This window comes from Epinephelus moara, chromosome 5, assembly GCF_006386435.1.
Source record: "Epinephelus moara isolate mb chromosome 5, YSFRI_EMoa_1.0, whole genome shotgun sequence".
Classification (NCBI taxonomy): Eukaryota; Metazoa; Chordata; class Actinopteri; order Perciformes; family Serranidae; genus Epinephelus; species Epinephelus moara.
Window position 1 is genome coordinate 665,532 of NC_065510.1, and position 24,666 is coordinate 690,197.

Consider the following 24,666-nt stretch of genomic DNA (forward strand, 5'->3'; position numbering starts at 1 on the left):
AGGTGTGATTATGTAATGACTGTTTGAATGCCACTGAACTCTCTCCTTTCTTTCCATCCAGATTCACACAGATGGGAGTCTTTGTCACAAACAGACGTCTGTAATCAGAGTGACTCACACAGTCAACGCCTGCCGCTCCCTTGGCACAGGTCAGCATTTTTCTCATGTTAACACGCTTATCACGTTGTGAGGCGGGAGTGTTTGGTTTATGTTTTTTTTTTGTTCTGTCTTGGTTCCTGAAAGTCGAGGTTTCGACTATAACTCTGGCTTTTACATATATGTATGTGTGTGCGTGTGTGTGTGTGTGTGTGTGTGTGTGTGTGTGTAAGTGGTGGAATGCAATTAGTACACATGTACATATACTCGAGTAATTTGCCTAATTGCAAATTTGAAGTACTTTGCTTACTTCTAAGAGATAGATATTGTACTTTTTACTTCACTGCATTTATCTGATGGCTTTAGGTACCTTCTAATTTCTGATTATTGATACATACAAAAATAAATTATGATGTATTATTATAGATTAAAGCAGCCATAAGGAGTTTTTAACTAGTTATGAAATGGTCTGAAATCAGTACTGATGCGTCTATACGACCTACACAAGCAAACAAGACCATCAGCGAGAGGACTGGCTGTTTCTATGTAGTTTTTCCGTAAGGTCAAGTGTAGGATTTAGTAGCATCTTGTGGTGAGATTGCAGATTGCAACCAACTGAATTACGGTAGTCGATGTGAAAACGCGAATGAAACACAATGAGAAAACACAATGATTCTTAGTTTCAGGTGACACACAAATGAAAACATAGTTATGAATATTTTATTCCATTTTTGCCGAGATATGCCCTAAATCCTACACACGGGAGGCTTCAATGCCAGTCTGAGTTCCTGCCAAGTCAGACAAAGCAATTTACGGCACACAGACTGCAAAAGCCTATGTCTACATTTTCCCAGGCAAAGTTCGGCATGAGTCGTGTGTTAGCCCGTTGAAAGGCAGCAGAATTTTATTTTCGATGTTACATTTTGTTGCTTTGGCTGAAAATGGGGCAGGATCAGTAAAGAGAAAAAGAAAAAGATTGCACTTTGAAGAACGAGATAGTAGAGTGCTCGACTACTGTCTTTATCATATGATACTCAAGAAAAAAGGCAGGTGCTCTTGTCTTGAGTAAAAGGGTCAGCACATGGGAAGAAAACAATGAACTTCAGGCACTCATGCGTGGAGCAGGAACAGATGCATTTTGAATTAACTTAAAAAGCCTTTATTTCAAAAATGTTTGCTTACATTCAAACACCAACCAGAAAATTGACCACAGAAGAAGAAGTAGGAAAACGAGTCCGATCTCAGTTGAGTTGTCGAAATAAATCTGGCGTTCGGGCAGTGACTTGTGGCATCAGAAACCAACAAAAAAGACATTGTTTAACGTCAGCTTGATTCAGTACGTGGTGGGGTGGTGGATGGGTCCAACAAACACTGACCTTCACCCAAGAGAGCTGTGTCTGCGTCCCGTAAGATTCTTAAGCCAAATCCTGTTCTTTTTTCCTAAACCCAACCATTTGTGTTTGTTGTTGAAGGAAAAAAAAGTCAATATGTGGTGTTGTACCGACGTAGTGCTCTTATTTTGTGTATCTTGAAAGAAGACAATGCATGTAACAGGCTGAAGTTGACATGGTGTCCCAGAATGTCAACATCCAACACACACAGGGTACCTTGCATGTCGTATGTGGACGTGGAAAGTCTACGACCAAACATCAATATATGATGATGTTGGAGTGAGAATGTGTTGGAGCTGAATGAATCAATAATTATAATCCAGTATTATATATTATTCTGAAATGAAACATGCTGCACATTGAGTACTTTAGTTTTTGGTACTTTATTTAAAGTTTGATGCAAACACTTTTGTACTTAAGAACATTTTGAATGTAGGACTTTTACTTGTAACACAGTACTTCAGCACTGGCATAACTACTCTTTCTTAAGTTAAAGATGTCACACCACTGGTGTGTCTGTGTGTTTAGACTGCATGTGGGAACACGTGTTGACGTATGAGGAAAAGCGGGTCACAGATTAAGGCTGTACTTTGCTGTGGTGTGTTTTTGTTTGTATGCATATGAGCCGCAGGCATGTGGTAGTCAGGGCGTGTTTGCGCGAGTGCGTGTCATGTGAATGTGTGTGCATGTTGACAGTTGATAGAGGTGGGACATTTAAGGTGGAACCTGTTTGTCTGCTTCAGGTGAAGTAATCGTCCGCCCGCCTGCAGCTCCTCTGCTCAGTCACAACCCGCAGAGCAAACAGCATGGACTCATAACGCTGGGCTGAAGCTCTTTGACACAACTTCAACAACACAGAGGCCGAAACACCTGCCTGATGGACCCTGAGGTCAGTCTCATTTATGGTTTACACTGCGTGGTGCCTGGTCCTTAAGGTGGCGGGGTTTGGGTGACAGTGTTTCAGGTTCAGCTGCCATCATCCAGGTGGTTTCGTGTTCATCTTGACTTCTCCGAGAAAGTGTTGAACGTGTCTTTTGTTGCAGTTGTTTTTAATGATCTCTTAGTGCATCATTCAACGAGCAGAAAGGTTCTCGCACACAGTTCACCTCCTCTCAGTTCATGTTAATGCCCTGCTTACACCTGCACCCTGACATGTGCACCCTCTTATTATTACAAACTACAAATCCTCTGCTGCTGCCAAATGACATGCTGACGGCTCACATTTAGTGTTGCTAATGAAACCAAAAACAACTTTTTTTATTGAATGCTAGCTCTATTGTGCATCCAGCTCCTACTGACTGACTGACTTTTATAACTGCAGAGCAGGTGCACTTTGGCTTCCCTGCAAAATGTATAATATGTAACTTTGTAAGTAGTAAACCAGCTGCTTCCTTTGCTCAGGTGTCACTTGGCGTCGTGCGTAAAATGAGCTAACTGCCAGTAATGTGACTGATGGTAGTTTGTGGTTTCACAGTAAATTTGGAGGCATTTGTCTTGAAGGCATTCGGTAAAGACATGACACAAAACAGGACTGAAAAAGTATTCTAGACATTAAAACTACACTTTTTTAGGAAACAGAACAATTTTACTGTCTTATTGTCGTGTGTCGTATTAAGAGTTTTGATTGGCTAAATATTTGTGCAGATTTTGTGGATCACAGTTGTCATGTCTGAGTGAAAGCTGAGTAAGATTTTGCCAAAATCTGTCATAGCTTGACTTCGCAAATACCTGAAAATGTACTGTATATTTCTGCTCTGTGTTTAAACTTTAACTTGGACGGGATGAACATAATTTGAGCATTCTGCCATATCTGTGAATTCTTATGTAAATACGAGGTTTATATTGGGATAATTCTGCAACAATTATCGTATTGTTCAGTTACTCCTTCCTGCCTAATCACATTAATATTTGTTCCTGTACACTGATGCTTTGTGAATGGTGGAGAATTTGTGCATTTCAAAATCATATAGATTAAATTTTTCATGTGGCCGTTGAGATTTTTTTTATATAAACTTACACCTTTTATTCTGATGTGTGGAGGTCAAATCGCAGTCAGGTGTAGATGTAGAATAAATCCCTGTGTCATTCGTGCAGCTCATCTTTGCACATCATTCCACGTGATCTTGATAGAACACAGTGTGTTTCGATTCACTGGAGGTCTGCCAGCGCCCTGCCAGGATTTCTATGCTAGAAATTGGTGGGTGTGGTCACTTTTGACTTTGTGTGCTTACAGAAAGGAAACACCCAGCGACAGAACACTTGTCGGCAGCACTCTCGATAAACCTGTTCCTGGTTTTCCTCAAAGCTATAACTCACATACCTGAGAGATGCACCTGTCGAGTTACCTGGGTGTCACTCGCCCACCTGCGTACAGTGAAACTGTTTCAATCTGCTTTGCTTTAAAAAATTCACTGAAATCAATGTGTCTCTCAGTGAGTGTACTCATATGAGAATTTCACAGTACAGAATATTTATCTTCTTCTGAATTAACTCTGTATTGACTGAGATAAGATGTAAAACATCAAGATAAACATTCTTTATCGTAGGCAGCTGGCTTGGGTTTCTTGAAGACGTTTCACTTCTCGTCCAGGAGGATTCTTCATTTCTAACTGACTGTGAGTCGCAGGCTTTAAACCCTGTGTGGGTGTGAACATTTACAAAGTCGTTGAGGTCACATCTCAGCTCTGATGTTCAGAGTTGTTAGGGTCACATGTGAGTTGTTGACCCACACGGCCATTATGTGGGTCGTTAGGGTTTGATGGGTTCAGGTATGAACAAGTGTTAAGTTGTGATATTTTAACCTGGACCCATCTAACCCCTAACGAATGAGAGTTGTTGACCTGGGTGCGTCAACAACTCACATGCTCACACTTAGTCTAATGACTGTGAAACTCAGAGCTCACATGTGACCTCAGGGACTCTGTAAGGGTTCACACCCACACAGGGTTTAAAGCCTGAGAGTCCCCTCCAGTCAGTTAGAACTGAAGGCGCCTCCTGGACAAGAGTTGGAACGTCTTCAAGAAACTCAAGCAAGTCAAGTTGCCTACGATACAGCACTTTGAATAACCATGACCTGGACGACTGAGAATCTTCACCAACATAAATAGTATTAGAAGAATAGATTTAATGACTGTAAATGTCCCTCAAAAAAGATTTCAGATCAAAAATGTGTATGGATATAAATGTTCTGCTGTTGAAACACTGCCTTCTAAAAGCACACCATTCCATTTGATTCTTGTAATAAAATACCAGCGACACAAAATTTATTAGTTTGCCAAGTACACAGATCTGCCCCACCCAAAGGGTTTTTATGTTCTTGTATTTCTTGTTCCCTCCTTTCAAAGTTCTGTTTGGGAGATGGAGTTAACGCTGTAAACAGACTTAAGTTTGAGAGAAGAGTGCTTTGATGTGCTACTGTATAGATTGTAAATATGAATCTTCTAACACGGATTAATCAACACATATATATTTCCAACCTATGGGAACACTGCCATATTGTGGGTGTTTGTATTTCCTACGGAGATATGTAGTTAATATAAAAAAAAAAAAAACATCTATAAATTCTGTGGAGCGTTGTGGTATCTTTTGTCACAAACTTCCTTCCTAGTCTTCTTTTACCTCAATTTTTTAAACTGATTTGAGATCTGAAACTATCATAAAGTGGTGGAAGAACTATTTAGATCTTTTATTTAAGTAAAAGTAGCACACAAGAGTGTAAAGTACTCTGTTACACGTTAAAGTCCTGCATTTAAAATGTTACTCAAGTAAAAGTACAACAGTTTTAGCATCAAAATATCCTTAAAGCACCAAAAGTAAAAGCACCAATTATGCAAAATAGCTCATTACAGAAAAAAAAATTATATCTTTGGATTATTGATATTGAAATGTTATTGTGTTCATCGCTTAAATGGTGCAGCTGGTGAAGGTGGAGCTCGTGGAGTAAAAAGTACAATATTTGCGTCCAAAATGTTGTGGATTATAAGTATAATGTAGCATAAATGGAAGTAAAGTACAAGTACATGAAAATTGTACTTAGGTAAATGTATTTAGTTACATTTCCTCCACTGCTATCATATGATCAGAGCTGCTGAAAATGTCTCATTGATGGCTGACAAATGATTGTTTTGTTTTTGTTTTATTGGCTTTAAAGGAAAACTATGCAGGATTTTTAAAAAGTATATAGGCACGTAAAGACAGTCCTTCTCAGTCATCAGTTATGACCCACTCTCAGTGTGTTGCGGAGTATTTTACTTCAGAGACTCTGCCCTCTGCCTGTGTTTTATTATGTTCTTCTTATTCTCTGTGTTCGGGACGATTATGGGCGTGTACCGCAACAGCGCTCAGGTGAGGCCGGGGCTCAGTGAATAGGTAGCAACCAGGTGCTGGACTGTAAGCAGCAGGCATCCTCGAGACATATTGCAGAAAAAATGCAAATATTGAAATGCAAAACGCCAAATGAGAGTGAGTCTGGGGTTGGTTTTAACTATCATTTTCGTTGCATAGTATACCTTTAAGGTGGTACAGACAGACTATGATATCTCGTAGGATGCACTCTATGTCACACATGTACAGATCTGCTGTTAATCTGTCTCCTGATCATTTTATTTTCCTCTGCAGGTTTAGTCAAAGGGGATTTTTCAATGCCACTGTGACAGAAACACGAAAGGATCATGGTACGAAATACCAACATTTGGATCTGTGTCTATATAATTATATTTCTGTTGCATGTTGCCTTTGAAAGCTCACCCTGGTGAGGAGTGCCTCTGTTTTAAACACTTTATGAAACGTCTTTGTTTGCAGCCGTCTCACCGCAGGGGAAGGAGTCTCTCCGACGCCCTGACCCTGGAGCGATCAGAGGAGGGAGGGCTGTACGTTTCCAGCATCAACCAAAATGCCGCAGCCAATCGAGGACTTAGAGAAGGTATGACCCGTGACTTGCTACTGAAGCTTTTTTTCCCAGATTGTTTTGTGTCTTAGCTTTTACAGTTTAAAAACTTGTTCTCAATAAGAACACGCCTTACAAATTCGTGGAAATCATTATACATTTGACTCAAATCCAAAGTTGTGTTAACTCTTGAGAGCAGAGTGAGCAGTGCAGTGTGCTGTTTTCTTTGATCAACAGTGTCATTCTGCATTAAATTAAAGGCTCTCTAATATCTCTGCTCCTCCATTTATGTAAATGAGGCGTACAGAATTTTACTCTTTTAAATATTTAGTCAATAACAGGGCTGCAGGGTGTAGGAACAAAATTTGTTATTACCACATATAGACATGTAATATCCTGATTCTTTTCTGTGTATAAGGCTTTGTTGTAACTGATGTGAACTCTGTCCTTGGGGAGTTCATTTGTTTGTAAAAAGCTTGCTTTGCAGCTGTTCCCATGACAGTTATCAGTAAACTGGAGGCCTCCCTTTTGCTCCTGCTCTTCTTTTAATTTCATTATGTGACTGAATCTTTGTCAGACCTACGCAGGACACTCCAGGTGTCAGAGCTCTGGCCTTTCAGCTGAAATAAGATTGACTCTGTTAGAACTCTTATTATTCAGTTACATCACTTTATTAAATTACACAAAAGACAACTTGATCGTTTCACTCTGTATTTGTTCGCCTCTGCCGCCACATAGGGATGATGTTTTTTTTCAAGATTGTCTGACGTAAAACCCAGTGCCTAATGTCCTGGCATTGATAGTGCCAGGTTCAGAGTTTGTCGAGTCTAAAGCAAACCATAATGTGGTGCATTAAGACATGAGACAGTTAAAGGGAATGACATCTTAATTAGGAATTCCAAATTATCATCTCCATGGCCAAGAGAAGTTTAATCAATATTTGTGATCTTGAGCTACTCTCTCCTCAAAGCCAGAAACCAGAGAAGTAAGTCTCAACAGTGTGACATCAAAGAGTATAAAGACCATAGACTGCTCCATAGACAATGAATGGGGGCCTGATTTTGTGGACCCACAGAATGTTAGTTTTCTTTTTCATACCCAAATGAACTTTATTTCGTTGCAGTATTCTCAGTCCTAAACAGAAAATGTACCCATATACTTAAAACATTCAGTGTCTATCAGTGTCATCAGTAATATCTTTCCCCAATCATTGTCAAGGGAGCAGTTCTAGACTTTATACTTGATGACATCACTAATTTGAGTTTTAGCACTCAGTTTTTGCATTTTGGAGAGGGTTGTTCATGTATACTAATATTTTTGGACTGTCTTAGACCATAGGAATACATGTATGAATTTTGAAAATGGGCGTAGTTCCCCTTTAATGTTCTGGAACAAGCTCTTGTTTTATGCAGACACATGAATTTTATTTTTCAGGGGATGAACTCTTGGGGGCAACAATTGATTTTGATCAACTTTCAAAAGATGAAGTATATAAAGTACTGAGGCTGATGGAGCCATTTGATGGCAAGATGAAAGTCCTCACTAGGAACAACAAGAGCAAGAGCCTCGGAAACTTGGACCAGTGTGACAAGACTCCTGAGACGGTAGGTGGAGTGCAGATAATATCAAGTCAAATGGGATTAAAACCAAAGTTCTTATTTGGTTTTCCTGTAATTCAAAGGGCACTTATTCCGGTAGCACTTACTGTATATAATGTTCAACTAAGAGCTGTTTTCTGCATTACATTGATTATCATGGAAATAAAGTTAAAGATTAGTTACCTTGATAGAAACGCGGATAATGTTGTAGTTGCCAATCACCAAGCTGTGGTTTATATTTTTAGATGCTGAATGATGCCTACAGCAAGCTCTACAATGCCAAAATCAAGAAGTTCATGAAAGATGATTTGCCTGGTGCCTGGGAAGGCTCTGTGAACGAGGTTACTGCCAAGCCAACTGTACCAGGCTCATCCAAGGTCAACCTAAAACACGACATGAGGGGGTTGCCTCGCCTCGGAGTTGACTTTGGATTTATAAAACCCAAGACTTTGACCACAGATATTGATGCAGATTCACAATCTGATGATGCCGAAGAACAAATGAAATATGACAGCAATCTGAACCTCCCACCACTGGGACTCGGCTTGAATGGGACTGCTCTCAGTGGAGCTCAGGCGCCAAGACTGAAAGTCAATGCTAGAAGTCCACAGTTTAATGCTCCAGACTTCCATCTGTCTGGAACATTACCAGAGGGTCCAAATGTCAACACCACAGCTGGTCTACAACTGCCAAACACTGACAGTCCATCAGTTGACTTGACAATGCCAAATCTTGGACTGGAAAGCAATGGAACTTTTAGAGCTCCAGAAATGGGTATGGACTTAACAGGTTCAGATGTTAGTACACCTGACATAGGGATAAACCTTAATGGGGGAAATATCAGTGGTCCATCCTTTGACACTGACGTTCCCAAAGTGGCCATTGAAGGAACAAACAAAGAGTTCAAAATGCCAAAATTCAAAGTGCCAGACATGGGCCTCTCTGGACCTTCTTTTAGTGGTCCAGAAGGTGAGGTCAAGATACCAGATGTAGGAATGCCAGATGTTCCCTCAGGTAAACTTGGTCTCAAGTATTCCAAGAGACTGAAAAATCCAGATCTAAATGTGGACTATCCTTCCAGTTATGTAGAATCACCCAAGCTCCAGCTGTCAGGAACATCCCCTGACTTGGACCTAGAAATGCCAGATGTGGATGTATCACAACTTGACATAAATGGGCCGGACATTAACATGCCTTCAGGGAAAGTCAAAGTGCCATTTAAGAAACCAAAGATTGATCTTAGATATCCAGATTTAGATGTGGATGCCCCATCTGGTAAATTGACTAAGCCCAAATTTGACGTTAAAACACCTGACCTTAGTCTCAAATCACCAAAGATAAAAGGTGGAATTCATGCACCTGATATAAATTTACCCAAAGCTGACCTCAAAGGACCAAAGTTAGGCATTGGCACTCCGTCTGTTGACACTAAACTTCCATCTGGAAAATACAAGGCTCCAAGGTTTAAAATGCCCAAATTTGATTTACCAGACATTGAAGTTCCAGACTTCAATGGAGATTTCAAAGGACCAGATGTGCGGTTGGCAGCACCAGATCTCAGAGCTGGAATTGCAGACCCAAATATTGACATAAAGGTACCCTCAGCTGACTTGGATGTGTCTGCTCCCAAGTTTAAAGGCGGGATTGGCCTCAAAGACCCAAAACTTGACCTTAATACTCCTGATATGGATATTAATATGCCTTCTGGGAAATTAGGCATTGGTGCAGATGCGCCCTCTGGTAAGCTTAAGTTGCCAAAATTTAAGCTTTTTGGCACATTGTCAAAGAAAAAGGATTTGGATGTCAATGCAGGGTTGAAAACACCTGAACTTGCTCTGAAATCCCCAAAGATAAAAGGCATGGATGTAGATTTGTCTAAGCCAGGGTTTGACATGGATGCACCTTCACTTGATCTGACGCTGCCAAAAGGACCAAATTTGGACATGAACACAGACCTGAAATCACCAGATTTAAATCTGAAAGCCCCGAAGATAAAGGGTGGAATTGATGCCCCTGACTTGGACTTGCCAAACATGGACCTTAAAGCTCCAAAGTTAGATGTGAACACTCCAAATATCAACATGGGTTCACCCAAAGCAAAATTAAAGATGCCCAAAATAAAGATGCCTAAATTTAGTGGTCCAAGCCTAAAAGGACCTGAGATTGATGGCAATTTTGATGGCCCAGACATGGATATTAATGCACCCAATTTCAATCTGAAAGGTCCTAAAGCTGATTTAGAAATGCCAGACTTGGATATCAGTGGTCCATCAGGAAAATTCAAAAAGCCAAACTTTAACCTGCCTGATTTTGGGCTTTCTGGTCCAAAGTTAGATGGCCCTAACCTGGGGCTCAAATCACCTGATCTAAATCTATCTGGTCCCAATCTCAGTGGTGGTTTAAATGCACCAGACATAAACATGCCCAAAGTTGATCTTAAAAGCCCCAAACTGGACCTCAATGCCCCGAAGCTCAACTTAGACATGCTGTCAGGTAAACTGAAAATGCCAGAGCTTAATGCTCCAGACTGGGATGTTAATGCTCCCTCAGGCAAATTGAAAATGCCCAAATTAAACCTTTCCGGCACACTGCCAAAGGGACCAAATTTGGACATAAACACTGACTTCAAATCACCAGATTTAAATCTGAAAGCTCCAAAGATAAAGGGTGGAATTGATGCCCCTGACTTGGACTTGCCAAACATGGACCTTAAAGCTCCAAAGTTAGATGTGAACACTCCAGATATCAACATTGGTTCACCCAAAACAAATTTCAAGATGCCCAAAATGAAAATGCCGAAATTTAGTGGTCCAAGCCTAAAAGGACCTGAGATTGATGGCAATTTTGATGGCCCAGACATGGATATTAATGCACCCAATTTCAATCTGAAAGGTCCTAAAGCTGATTTAGAAATGCCAGACTTGGATATCAGTGGTCCATCAGGAAAATTCAAAAAGCCAAACATAAATCTTCCAGATTTTGGGCTTTCTGGTCCAAAGTTAGATGGCCCTAACCTGGGGCTCAAATCACCTGATCTAAATCTATCTGGTCCCAATCTCAGTGGTGGTTTAAATGCACCAGACATAAACATGCCCAAGGTTGATCTTAAAAGCCCCAAACTGGACCTCAATGCCCCAAAGCTCAACCTAGATATGCCATCAGGTAAACTGAAAATGCCAGAGCTTAATGCTCCAGACTGGGATGTTAATGCTCCCTCAGGCAAATTGAAAATGCCCAAATTAAACCTTTCTGGCACACTGCCAAAGGGACCAAATTTGGACATAAACACTGACTTCAGATCACCAGATTTAAATCTGAAAGCTCCAAAGATAAAGGGTGGAATTGATGCCCCTGACTTCGACTTGCCAAACATGGACCTTAAAGCTCCAAAGTTAGATGTGAACACTCCAGATCTCAACATTGGTTCACCCAAAACAAAATTCAAAATGCCCAAGCTTAAAATGCCAAAATTTAACTTCCCAGGCCTAAAAACACCTGAATTTGATGGAAACTTGGATGGTCCAGATGTTGATGTAAATGTACCCAATGTCAATCTGAAAGGTCCTAAAGCTGATTTAGAAATGCCAGACTTGGATATCAGTGGTCCATCGGGAAAATTCAAAAAGCCAAACTTTAACCTGCCTGATTTTGGGCTTTCTGGTCCAAAGTTAGATGGCCCCGACCTGGGCCTCAAATCACCTGATCTAGATCTATCTGGTCCCAATCTCAGTGGTGGTTTAAATGCACCAGACATAAACATGCCCAAGGTTCATCTTAAAAGTCCCAAACTGGACCTCAATGCCCCAGAGCTCAACTTAGACATGCCATCAGGTAAACTGAAAATGCCAGAGCTTAATGCTCCAGACTGGGATGTTAATGCTCCCTCAGGCAAATTGAAAATGCCCAAGTTAAACCTTTCCGGCACACTGCCAAAGGGACCAAATTTGGACATAAACACTGACTTCAAATCACCAGATTTAAATCTGAAAGCCCCAAAGATAAAGGGTGGAATTGATGCCCCTGACTTGGACTTGCCAAACATGGACCTTAAAGCTCCAAAGTTAGATGTGAACACTCCAGATATCAACATTGGTTCACCCAAAACAAAATTCAAAATGCCCAAGCTTAAAATGCCAAAATTTAATTTCCCAGGCCTAAAAACACCTGAATTTGATGGAAACTTGGATGGTCCAGATGTTGATGTAAATGCACCCAATTTCAATCTGAAAGGTCCTAAAGCTGATTTAGAAATGCCAGACTTGGGTATCAGTGGTCCATCAGGAAAATTCAAAAAGCCAAACTTTAACCTGCCTGATTTTGGGCTTTCTGGTCCAAAGTTAGATGGCCCTAACCTGGGCCTCAAATCACCTGATCTAGATCTATCTGGTCCCAATCTCAGTGGTGGTTTAAATGCACCAGACATAAACATGCCCAAGGTTGATCTTAAAAGCCCCAAACTGGACCTCAATGCCCCAAAGCTCAACTTAGACATGCCATCAGGTAAACTAAAAATGCCAGAGCTTAATGCTCCAGACTGGGATGTTAATGCTCCCTCAGGCAAATTGAAAATGCCCAAATTAAATCTTTCCGGCACGCTGCCAAAGGGACCAAATTTGGACATAAACACTGACTTCAAATCACCAGACCAAATTTGGACATAAACACTGACTTCAAATCACCAGATTTAAATCTGAAAGCTCCAAAGATAAAGAGTGGAATTGAGGCCCCTGACTTGGACTTGCCAAACATGGACCTTAAAGCTCCAAAGTTAGATGTGAACACTCCAGATATCAACATTGGTTCACCCAAAACAAAATTCAAAATGCCCAAACTGAAAATGCCTAAATTTAACTTCCCAGGCCTAAAAACACCTGAAATTGATGGAAACTTGGATGGTCCAGATGTTGACATCAATGCACCCAACGTCAACCTCAAAGGGCCCAAAACTGACTTTGAAATACCAGATGTTGATTTTGGCAGCCCAACAGGAAAATTTAAATTTCCTGATGTGGGCTTTTCTAGTCCAAAGTTAGATGCCCCAAACTTTGACTTTAAGTCACCAGATCTCAATGCCAAATTACCAAAAGGTCCAAATCTGAACATAAATTCAGACCTAAAAGCTCCAGATTTTAATCTCAAAGCTCCAAAATTGAAAGGTGGAATCGATGCCCCTAAATTTGGATTACCAAACATGGATCTTAAGGCACCCAAATTAGATATGAACACTCCAGATGTTAGCCTTGGTCTCCCTGATGCAAAGTTCAAAAAGCCAGAAATCAAGATGCCAAAAGGCCCCAATATTGACATAAATGGGGACCTACAGGGGCCTGACCTGAATATCCCAAATTTAGATGTCAGTGGTCCCGAAGGTAAATTCAAAATGCCAAGTTTGAATACACCAGACCTCAATCTCTCTGGACCTAAGGCCAAAATTCCAGACATGAATCTTTCAGGACCTAAACTGAAAGGCCCTGATATAAGTATGCCAGACATAGATTTGCCTAATGCCAGTTTCAAAGGTCCTAAGCTAGACCTCAATGCGAAACGTCCTGACCTAGGAATAGATGGTAACATAGGGCAACCTGATATGAGATTTACTGCCCCTAATGTCAAAGGAGGAATAAGAGGTCCAGACATTGGTATGAATATTCCCTCAGGCAACATCCAAGGTCCGGACGCTGATCTTGATTTGGCTGAGAGAAAATTCAAACTCCCTTCTTTCAAGATGCCTCAGTTTGGAAGCCCAGATCTTAACGGGGTAGGGTCTGATATTGACTTTGGTGCATCTCTGAAACCAACAAATCTGGATATTTCTCCTCCAAATGCAAAAGTGAACATGAAACCAATGCAGTTGGTGGGGGATTTCACAGGTCCAAATGTTAGTGTTCCAAACATGCCGAACGCAGCGATGCGAAGTCCACAGCTAAATGTTAATGCTCCAAACATGCCGAACGCAGCGATGCGAGGTCCACAGCTAAATGTTAGGGCTCCAAACATGCCAAAAGCAGCAATGCGAAGTCCACAGCTAAATGTAAATGCTCCAAACATGCCGAATGCAGCGATGCGACGTCCACAGCTAAATGTTAATGCTCCAAACATGCCAAACGCAGCGATGCGAGGTCCACAGCTAAATGTTAATGCTCCAAACATACCGAACGCAGCGATGCGAGGTCCACAGCTAAATATTAATGCTCCAAACATGCCAAACGCAGCGATGCGAGGTCCACAGCTAAATGTTAATGCTCCAAACATGCCGAACGCAGCGATGCGAGGTCCACAGCTAAATGTTAATGCTCCAAACATGCCAAACGCATCGATGCGAGGTCCACAGCTAAATGTTAATGCTCCAAACATGCCGAACGCATCGATGCGAGGTCCACAGCTAAATGTTAGGGCTCCAAACATGCTGAAAGCATCAATGCAAAGTCCACAGCTAAATGTAAATGCTCCAAACATGCCGAACGCAGCGATGCGGAAGCCACAGCTCCATCTCAAATCTCCAGATCTTAACATTGATGATCCTTCACTACATTTCAGAGGACCTTCGTATAGGAATCGCAGATCAGATATCCCAGGGGTTAACATGAGAATGGCTGTCCTGGATGTAGATCGAGTTGATTTCAGCCATACAGATCTCAACATTGATGATTTCACAGGAAAGGAGCATGTACTTAGAGCTAGAGGTTCCAAACCTAACCTCCAGGCACCACCTAACTATGGACAGGTGATCTCCCCATCAGGTGTTAATATTGGCATGAGGGACCCAAGACACTCTAGAAGAAGTCCTCCTGGTGATATGTATTCAAGGCAGCACGGAACAATGCAGCCGGTAACTTACGCACGTTTGCCACATGTTTCTCAAGATCCCAGAGTAAGAGTCCCTGGAGGTTCGGATGGATACTACATCACTGTTTTTGACAAACAAGCACAAAATCAGAGAATGCCAAACCGCAAATATAACACACTTGGGGGGCCTGGCTTTCATCCACAAGACATAGACCTTGAAGTTCCAGAAAAAAATTACCAGAAAGGGGGTTCAACTTTCTTTTTCTCCGACCTCATGTAGGTTTTAAACCACTGATGTTTCCAAAAGCGGCACCAAATGTTTCGTTCAGTGTGCTTTTTATGTTGGGTTTATTTATTGTGAATTACAGTGTTGTATGTTTAATGTATTTTATGCATTTTTAAAAAGTCTCACGTTCTGCCACATTTAAGTTTTTGTTATTTTATGTATAAAGCCAATCTCGTTGCCTACATTATAAGGGAGCATTCTTGCACTTTTTTATATATAAATTTAGTTTTGTAACTTGTACTACGTTTGTACTATACAATATACAATATTTTTTTCTGTGTACATTTAAGTTAAGGCACCCAAAATCTCCAAAAAACCCCAGTTTTCTCTGATGTTGAAACACAAAGAGGTCATTTTTGTATTTAAGGGCACTATTATAAGATCAAAGGATGTAAGTTTTTTTGTTACATATCAACTGAATGTTAAAATATCCAACGTTGTGCATATGTTTATATTATACTGCATGTCTATACTTTTTAAACACCCACTTTATTTAATATTCATTAGGGATGTATATAGTTGAGTTTATATAATTTTTATAACTACTTTGCCTTAACTGAGTTCTTGCCTCAACATATTTGAGCAATAATATAAGAGATGATGAAATGATTTAAGATGAGTATATATTCTAAACTGTAAAAACTGCCTTACGCCATTTTTTCAAGTGACCATGGAGCTATTTAAATGTGTCAAAATTGCCAGACCATATGTAAAATTGTTGAATTGTATGACAAAATAAACACAAATATATGTACAGTATTCATATTGTGGCGCTTTATTGAAAGGAAGAGAACATTGTCTGTATATACCTGGGCATTACTCTGCTGAAAATGCAGGAAATCAGGAAAATTATACTTTAAGAATTAAAGGTAAAAGTAATCAAAGCTATAAAGAAATTCCCCTTTACATTAATTGATTGATTGTTTTTTTTTTTAAATGGTGAAAATAGTTAGAAATACCGACAAAGAGCCAAAAGCGACACCTTCACAGTGTTTGTTTCGTCCAACCAACAGTCCAAACCTCAACATTATTACTAATACATTATAATTATTAACATTCTCAAAATGAAAAAAGCAGCAAACCTTCACATCTGAGTAGCTGCAAACATGAAATCTTTCTGCCTTTTTGTGTCAAAAAATGACAATTATTATTACAAAACTGATTATTTGACAACTCATTAGCTGCACTAGTATACATTGTTTGGCTTTTTAATTAACCAAACATATTTTATAAACTCTTTGTATGTTTTGTGTGCAGAAATGTTAATTTGTAAAGTAGCTAGTAGACCTAACTTAAGCTGTCAGATGAATGTAGTGAGGTAAAAGTACGATCTTTCCCTCTGAAATGAAGTGGCAAAGAAGTAGAAGGTGAAAAGTACCTCAAATTTGTACTTAAATACAGTACTTGAGTAAATGTGGGCTACTTAGTTGTGTTCAAAGATGGAAGAGATATTGAGATCTTTTAGCCTACTTCAGTAAAAGTAGTAATATATTACAGTGTATGATGTTCAGTAAATGATGTTGTTAAAGCTATGTTACAAATAAAAGTCCTACATTCAAAATGTGATTTAAGTAAAAGTACCATAAGATAAACATCACAATATAATAACAGTACAAAACATACTTGAATCATATACGTTATAATACTGGATTATAATAATCACTTTAATGTTGCAGCTGGTTGCAATTAGGTTACTTTATGCAGGGCAGATTACAATATTACATCATGATTTATAAGCTGATTTTTATTTTGACACTTGGGATTTAATGAGTGTATACTTCCTCCCACTCCTTTTGGAAAGTGTAAATCAAAGTTACTATACACTTACAATTACTTTTAAATAATTAATATTATTATTATTTTTTTTTTACATGTTCAAAATACACCAATCAGCCAAAACATTAAAACCATTGACAGGTGAAGTGAGTAACATTGATCATTTCGTTGTTCTGCTGGGACACCTTTGGTCCTGGTGTTCATGTGGATGCCTCTTTACGCACTCCACCCACCTAAACATTGTTATAGACCAAGTACCCCCGCTCATTGCAACAGTACCCCTGATGGCAGTAGCCTCTTAGCATGGCAATGCACCATGCCACACTGCAAAAACTACTCAGGAATGGCCTATGGAACACGACAAAGAGTTCAAGGCATCGACCCTGCTTTCAAATTCCCCAGATCCCAATTTGATTGAGCATCTGTGGGACAAAGCGGAACCCCAGAGGTTCTTTGTCCAGGCCTCGACAGGTCAGAGTCAAGTCCGATCTACAGTGGGGAGTCTGACCTGTCGAGGCATGGAGACAGGACCTCTGTGGGTGTCTTGTGTTGTCTGGCACCAAGGCGTTGTCGAAGGATTCTTTGAGTCCTGTGGGTTGCGAGGTAAGGTACCAGCATGCCCAATGGATGTTCGATTGGATTGGGATCTTGGGAATTTCAAGGCCAGGTTGACACCTTGAGCTCTTAGTCATGTCCCCCAGGCCATTCCTGAGCTGTTTTTGTGGTGTGGCATGGTGCGTTGTCCTGCCTGGGGGGTGCAGTTGCCAATAGGAGGCTGTTCTTGGTCTGCAACGTTGTTTGGGTGGGTGTGAAGTGGCATCTACATGAATGGCAGGAGCCAAGGTTCCTCAGAAGAGCATTGCACTGTTACAAAATGATCAGTGTTATTCACTTCACCAGACAGTGGTTTTAATGTTTTGGCTGATCTGTGTAAATATCAAGTATCAAAGTATAATATTTCACCCTGACATGTGGTACATTAATAAAGTAGTTTAAAATGGAAATACTCAAGTAAAGTACAAGTCAAATCAATGTTACATGAAATGTATACTAGAGTAGAGTACCTGAGTAAATATACTTAGTGATATTCCACCACTGAAACATTGTATTTGAAGTTTGCATCTCTCCTGTTGAACCATCTCAGCTGAGCTTTCCGAAGAACTTCCACCTCCAACCACTAGGTGTCAGAACTGTGCCCGCGCTACGTCATCAACACGCGCCAACACACCACACGGGAAGTACCAGCACGACCTTTCACGCTGCGAACAGCGTTGAACCCGTTTATAATGTTTATTTCACACGATATAAGAAGAAATTAAGTGTTTGTGTGACTGTGGGAGAAAACTGAACCGACATGTTTCGCTGTACTCTGGTGGTTTGTGGCAGAGGAGTCGCTAGAAGGGTGAGTTTAACGTTTAACCTGCAGCCGCCGTCTGAACATGGAGGATGTTGCAGTTTAACTTGTAATTCATATATCAGCTTCACATGCTGAGGTTACATGAAACCATATACTCCTGTCAGTAAGCGTAGAAAGATAATATAGCGGTCAGATAAAGGTAACAGGTTGTAGTTTTCCGGTACTGACCTTAGAATTAAACTCCTGCATGTTCAATAATGATAAACCTGTCTGAGATCCAGTGGTGGAAGAAGTATTCAGTTAAAATTAAATTAAATTAAAGTACAAATACCACAGTCTAACAGTGGTATTTCATTACAAGTAAATCAAAAACTATACAAAAATTATAATTTTGGCAGATGTATAGCCTCGTAGGAAACGTTGTGTTAGGGGAGTGCTTATTCTGTAAAAAAAATAAAAATAATAGTGGGGTTATTTTTTATTTATTTAATTGGGTGGTAAATAGACTGGGGATAGTTGTATATTAGCTGTAAATACATTTTGAAATTTGTTGAAATAATATGAGTTAAAAGAAGAAATGTAAGAAAGGGATAGGGACATAAAAAAATACTTCTACCAATCCTTTTCTGACTTTTATTATAATTATTATTTTTGGTTTAAAATAAAGTTAATTAGTCATTCATGCAAGTCAAAGTCCTGCTGCATTAAAATGCAATAAAAGCATTGTCAGCAAAATGTACTGCAAGTATTAAAAATAACACTCTTTCATCCCTTGTTATTATGAATATAACATTCATAATACATTGTATTTTTGATTATTATTATTTAATGTTGTAATTCGTCAATGTGTAGCACATTCCAGGTAAGCACTGCATCATATTTTACAAGATATTTTTTTGCATGTACATTTTTAATAAAAGTAATTAGTTACAATTAATGTAGAGGAGTAGAAAGTACTTTTTTAGTGCTAAAGAAAAAAAAAGTCCATTAAAAAATCTAAAAGTAGGGAAGAGCAGAGCAGAAGGTGACGTCTGTATATTATTAAAATATTACATTTCTAATGATGCAAAACAGAGAAAAAGGAACAAATTGTAACAAAAGAGAAGCTGGAAACATTTGAAATGAGTCACTTAAAAAGATTTATTTTCATACTTTGAAATAAAAAAGTTCAGATTAATTTTCTTCCACTCGGCAACTCAGTTTATCAGAATCATAAATACAACGTAAAATAAACATATTAAGAGGAAATAAAAGTACTGCAACACTCAAAAACATAGAAAAGTAATCAACAATTTAATGATTTAGTGTTTTGATGAAATGTTTTGTGCTCAAGCTGCTCCAGTAACTCACAGTTTCCTCCTCCTCAGTTCGCCTCGTCGTTCGCCGGTGAGAGCGCTCTGCCTCCCAATTTACTGCTGCCGACCAACCTGGTGGATCCGACCAGATTAAGTAAGCCAGAATTTTTGGCTTCAGTCGAAACCTGTCAGCCGAATGTTGCTGTTGTTGTCACACTGATGCAGTGATTGAAGTTACATCTGTGTATTTCACTATGGGGCAGCTGTAGCTCAGTCCATAGGGACTTGGGTACTGGAGGGTCGCTGGTCGTGGACTGGCAGCTGGAGAGGTGGCAGTTCGCCTCCTGGGTACTGCTGAGGCACCCTTGAGCAAGATACTGATTAACTGCTCGGGGTGCCTGCCCATGGCAGCCACGTCACTCTGACATCTCTCCATTTAATGCACGTATACTTCCTGTTTGGGCAGGTGTATGTATTTCGGACCTGTGTGTATATGACAACAGAGTGGAACAATTGAATTCCCCCTCTGGGATCAATAAAGTATATCTTTTTCTTCTTAAATTGATCGTCCTAAACATCAAATATTGTGTTTTTCCAGAAGATTTTTCTCTGCAGTCAGTGTTTAGATCATTTTAACATCACATTATCTGCAGGGAGGGTCTACAGATCGAGGGTGTTGTACGCTGTACAGATTGTAAAGTCCGCTGAGGCAAATTGTGATTTGTATACATAAAATCTACTCTCCTAAAAAACTCTCCTGACTCATCAAATACCTGTACTGTCAAAGTTCCCGCTGCGTTACAAACCATCAACTCTATAATGATTTCCTAATTTAAATAAAACTGCCTGTGTCCATCACTTTAAAGACGTCCATCACTGACTGTGTTGTCTCCTCCTGCAGAGCGACCACCTCCTCCTGCAGACTGCTCCCTGCCTCTCCTGAGGAAGTGCGATGCTGTCGTTCCAGCTCATTTGAGCCCCGTCCAGACGTGGGTGGAGACTCTGGAGAGGACGGACAGCGAGCCTTTGGGTTTGGCTCAGCTCCACCCGGATGTCTTTGCGGTGCCTCCCAGGTAAAGATGAGCTCATGTTTAAAAGCCTTCACGTTAAGTAGGATTTATAGTTGTGCAGCAGACCCTACGCTGTAGCCTACACTGTTGTGAGCATTTATACTTGTGCGGTGGTGTGTCTGTGTCACTCTGCAGTTACACCTCAAAAACACTAGTCAGTGGCGGAGGTTTCTGTGAAGTGCTGTAAAGTTTAGTTGATTCAAAACACACATTAAACACATATTAAACACACATTAAACACACATTAAACATGGCTTAATAGAGACAGTTTCAAACACAAGTACACAAATCAGCTTCACTATAACTCACAGCATTCACAGACAAACACTTGTCTTTATCTGGACACATTTTCCCCACAAATACAACATGCTAACTTTATTAGCACAAGCGTAATAAAACTTCCTAATAAAAGAACTGAGCCGTGGACAAACACTGAACACTGTAGCAGCCTTCATACAGCTCAGCAGCTGTCTGCTGATTGTGAACCTACATCTGAGAAACACCAGCTGAAATCTGTTAATGCAGCCCACTGTGTCAAAGTCTGGATTAATTCGTCGTTTGTTTTCTGTCCTCTCAGGCTCGACATTATCCACGAGGTTGAAACATGGCAGAGAAACTTTAAAAGAATCGTAAGTATCAGATTCACTCATTTTTTTCAGATGCTGTGATTTAAGTTTTTTGAGATGTTCCACTTGATATACAAAACTTTGTGGTGGACAGAGGTGATCAAACCCCCTCAAAGTGTCACTTGTTTGGATTCTGCTGCTGCCCTGTTAGCTGTGAGAGGCAGAACGTCAAAGGGCCCGCCCTGATCTGCTCCTTGAGGTCTTGTGCAGCTTGTTAAGAATTGAGACAATGGGCTGCCAAGTAGGCTTTCTGTGGGACACTCAAGACTAGAGGGGAATTAAATCTCTGATAAACTGGCTGAGGAAGTGCTGTTGAGAGGAACTATTGATTTGGACTTTCAAATGGGAAGGTGTGAATATTTTAGCTCATGCAAAGAAAAACTAGAGCTTCAGTGAAGTGGCAGACATCACTTCTCTTTGCAGCACTCTGTTAAGAGGAAAAATGGGTAATTAAATCTGGAATGAGGGATGATGTTGTTTTAACAGGGCTGAGACCGGGGCATGGTGGTCCAGCCAGTTTTTAGAAGTCATAGGCAAACATTCAGATGGATTGTGTCTGTGTGCAGAACTGGAAACAGTCCAACTCATTTTGTTTTCCTGTACAAATACAGAAATGAAAGATGACAGTTATTGAGGGAGCTGTCAGATCTGGCTTTATCGGTTTCTGCCTATTGGCATAGCAGTCCCGAATTTTCTCCTTGCTTCTGGACTTTATTTAAAAATAGAAGGTGAATAGATAAGTCTTGCCTGTGGAGGGCAGCAGTACGCTTTATTAGCATACAGCTTGCCGGATCCTTATTAGAAGAAGTCGACGATATGCAAAAGTTAAGAAAGCATTTTTTATAGGGATGAACACATATGCTTATCTTCTTCTTCGTATTTTATTGTAGCATTTTTAGCGTTAGCTGCATTTAACCTTAGTAATCACCTTTTTTAGACAGAGATGTTACTGGCGCATATTTATACTGGTGGTCGTACATTAAAGCTACAGTTGGTACCTTTTTATGCAAATAAGTTTTTATCATATTTGCTGAAACTGTCACTCTATCCGTAGTAAGGCTGCAGCGATATACCAGTTTAAAGGTGTACCATGGTATGAAAATGTAGGGTTATTATACCATGAATATTCACTTATCTATGGCATTGAAAAAAAATGCAGCAACTTTTTGCACATACTTAAAACTTCAAAATAGGTTTCAAGTTCCAATTTTAATAAAACGTTTAACTCCCAAAACACACATTTTATTTTCATTTCTTGAAGTCAAGTCAAGTCAGATTTATTTACAGAGCATTTATAATGGACTGTGGTGTTCATCAATATTCAGTAAAAATTATTCCCATTATATTCAAAGAAAATCCAAAGGCACTTGGAAGAAATACAGGAGGCTGATAAGAATATCCAACGCAGGAAGGTTTATTCCAGGTTCAGAGATGACATCCAAATAAATCTGCTGACTAGGTGTTAACAGCTTCAGAGTACAGCAGCTCTTGTGGGGACTCTTCAGTTTCTTGTCTCTTTTCCCTGCTTTCTCAGGACAGCTGCAGAACAGATGCTCTCTGCACAGTATCTTAAAACAATACTCAGAGGGCTTCATCTTACTGTTAGATTTGGACAACAAAAGCAAATCTTCACAGTAACTAACAGCTGTTTTGATCTGTCAGAGCCACGCCAACACAAAGACCAGGGCGGAGGTCAGAGGTGGAGGCAGGAAACCATGGAATCAGAAAGGAAGCGGGAGAGCTCGTCATGGAAGCATCCGATCACCGTTATGGAGAGGAGGTGACTGTGCTTTATTCATCTGCTCCTTGTATTGTGTGTGTTTTATTTACATTATATAATACAGTGTACACAGTGATGTACCTCCAAACACTTAACTGGAAGCAACAAAAGTCTGATGGATCTGTTATGTGAAGCTTTCACCTCAGCTGGATTGTCATTAGAGACAGACGTGTTTTCCTTACTTGAGCCGTTTGATTCTCGGTTGTAAATCAGTCTGATAACAGGTGATGTGTTTCTCTCAGGCGGGGTGTCTAATGGACCCAGAGGGCCGACCAGTTACTACTACATGTTACCCATGAAGGTTCGAGTGCAGGGACTCAAAGTGGCTCTGAGCTCCAAGCTGGCGCAGGTAACTGAAACCTCTTTAAACTGTTTAACTTAGTTGACACAATAGTGAGAGCAAAGAAGTATTGTCAACTATTATGTCAGTGTTTGAAATAGCATTAACGTGTATTTCCAGTGCTTTGAGTTCATTTCCTTTTTCCAGTATGGAAAAGGAAACCATCAACTTTTGAAGAAGAAAAGTTGTAATAATAGTTGTTAATAATTTTTAATACTTTGGGCTCTCAGTGTCGACCCCATGTTGAACTGAATATTGTGTGTTTTTGCAGGACTACCTCCACATTGTAGACTCTCTGAACATCCCCACACCCGACCCTCAGTACCTGCTGGACCTCATCAGACACAAACACTGGGGAGAGTCGGTGTTAATAGTCGACGTGTGAGTATCATCAGCATGGCTCCTGTATGACTCCCTGTTAAAACTTTACTTCTGTGGTTTGCTCAGTGCTGACGTTGTTCTTGTTGCTTTCAGAGGTGAAGAGTTTCCTGAAAACCTCCTTCATGCAACAGCGAATTTGAAGACGGTGAACATTATTCCAGCCATTGGTAAGTTAGCGCTCAGCTTTTCTCTAACAGGTGACATAACGCACACACTTTTGTTGTCATAAAGCTCTGTTGCACTCACCTCTGTGGGCTGACAGTCTGACTGTCGTTATGTCAGGTTTAATTAGTGGAAATGTCGACCAATAGACGGTGGAAATTTTTTTGTGTGTTAGCACCATAGCCTGTATAATGAGGCTGGATGACGTGTCTTCACTTTCTCCCACTGTACAAAAATAATGCCAGAATATCCTGGATACGTCCACTGCCATGTGGTGTTAGTGACTTCATTTGGAGTCAGAGTCTGCAGCACTGGTCTCTGCTGTATTCGGCTTCCCTCCCATTCAACTGTCCGACCAAACCCAAGCAGTGATGGCGAACAAAACAGAACACTATACTGTTCTATACTATAACTTTTTTAGCATTTTTATTACATACTATACTATGACGTTTTTTTGTGCACATTTTTTATACTGACTTTTTTTTTGCACATTTTGACGACGTACTATACTATGACTTTTTTTTTGCACATTTTGACGACATACTATACTATGACTTTTTTTTTTGCACATTTTGACGACATANATTTTGACGACGTACTATACTATGACTTTTTTTTTGCACATTTTGACGACGTACTATACTATGACTTTTTTTTTTGCACATTTTGACGACATACTATACTATGACTTTTTTTTTTGCACATTTTGACGACATACTATACTATGACTTTTTTTTTGCACATTTTTTATACTGACTTTTTTTTTGCACATTTTGATGACGTACTATACTATGACTTTTTTTTTGCACATTTTGACGACATACTATACTATGACTT

General features: G+C 40.0%; 2 protein-coding genes across 24 annotated transcripts in view; both read left to right on the forward strand.

Annotated features, from left to right (window-relative positions):
• Positions 1-15,793, forward strand: si:ch211-69b7.6 (neuroblast differentiation-associated protein AHNAK). 23 transcript variants are annotated; one of them, XM_050043922.1, is made up of 9 exons: positions 1-149; positions 2,231-2,376; positions 6,105-6,160; positions 6,288-6,408; positions 7,807-7,976; positions 8,216-12,575; positions 12,614-14,089; positions 14,192-14,242; positions 14,294-15,793. In XM_050043922.1, exons 3-9 carry the CDS (start codon positions 6,158-6,160, stop codon positions 15,034-15,036), a joined length of 6,924 nt encoding a protein of 2,307 aa, XP_049899879.1. In that variant the 5' UTR covers positions 1-149; positions 2,231-2,376; positions 6,105-6,157; the 3' UTR covers positions 15,037-15,793. The 23 variants fall into 23 exon arrangements, with proteins under 23 accessions (XP_049899879.1, XP_049899882.1, XP_049899886.1 ...); XM_050043925.1 differs by having other exon boundaries at positions 12,614-14,038; XM_050043929.1 differs by lacking the exon at positions 14,192-14,242 and adding an exon at positions 14,090-14,140 and having other exon boundaries at positions 12,614-13,936; positions 14,243-15,793.
• Positions 15,794-18,029: 2,236 nt separating this feature from the next.
• Positions 18,030-24,666, forward strand: part of mrpl4 (mitochondrial ribosomal protein L4) — a 15,997-nt gene continuing 9,360 nt past the window's right edge. The window contains exons 1-8 of the mRNA XM_050045086.1: positions 18,030-18,220; positions 19,543-19,624; positions 20,372-20,543; positions 21,118-21,169; positions 22,829-22,946; positions 23,189-23,295; positions 23,558-23,667; positions 23,761-23,834. Of these exons, the coding sequence (XP_049901043.1) occupies positions 18,173-18,220; positions 19,543-19,624; positions 20,372-20,543; positions 21,118-21,169; positions 22,829-22,946; positions 23,189-23,295; positions 23,558-23,667; positions 23,761-23,834 (763 nt within the window). The 5' untranslated portion in view covers positions 18,030-18,172. The remainder of the gene's footprint in view (positions 18,221-19,542; positions 19,625-20,371; positions 20,544-21,117; positions 21,170-22,828; positions 22,947-23,188; positions 23,296-23,557; positions 23,668-23,760; positions 23,835-24,666) is intronic.

What these genes read in the sequence shown, in the direction of transcription:
- si:ch211-69b7.6 (XM_050043910.1), top strand. An exon ending in CAATCGAGGACTTAGAGAAG is followed by an intron (nt 6,409 to 7,806) that starts GTATGACCCGTG and finishes TTTATTTTTCAG; the next exon opens with GGGATGAACTCTTGGGGGCA. An exon ending in TTCCGGCACGCTGCCAAAGG is followed by an intron (nt 12,576 to 12,613) that starts GACCAAATTTGG and finishes TTCAAATCACCA; the next exon opens with GACCAAATTTGGACATAAAC.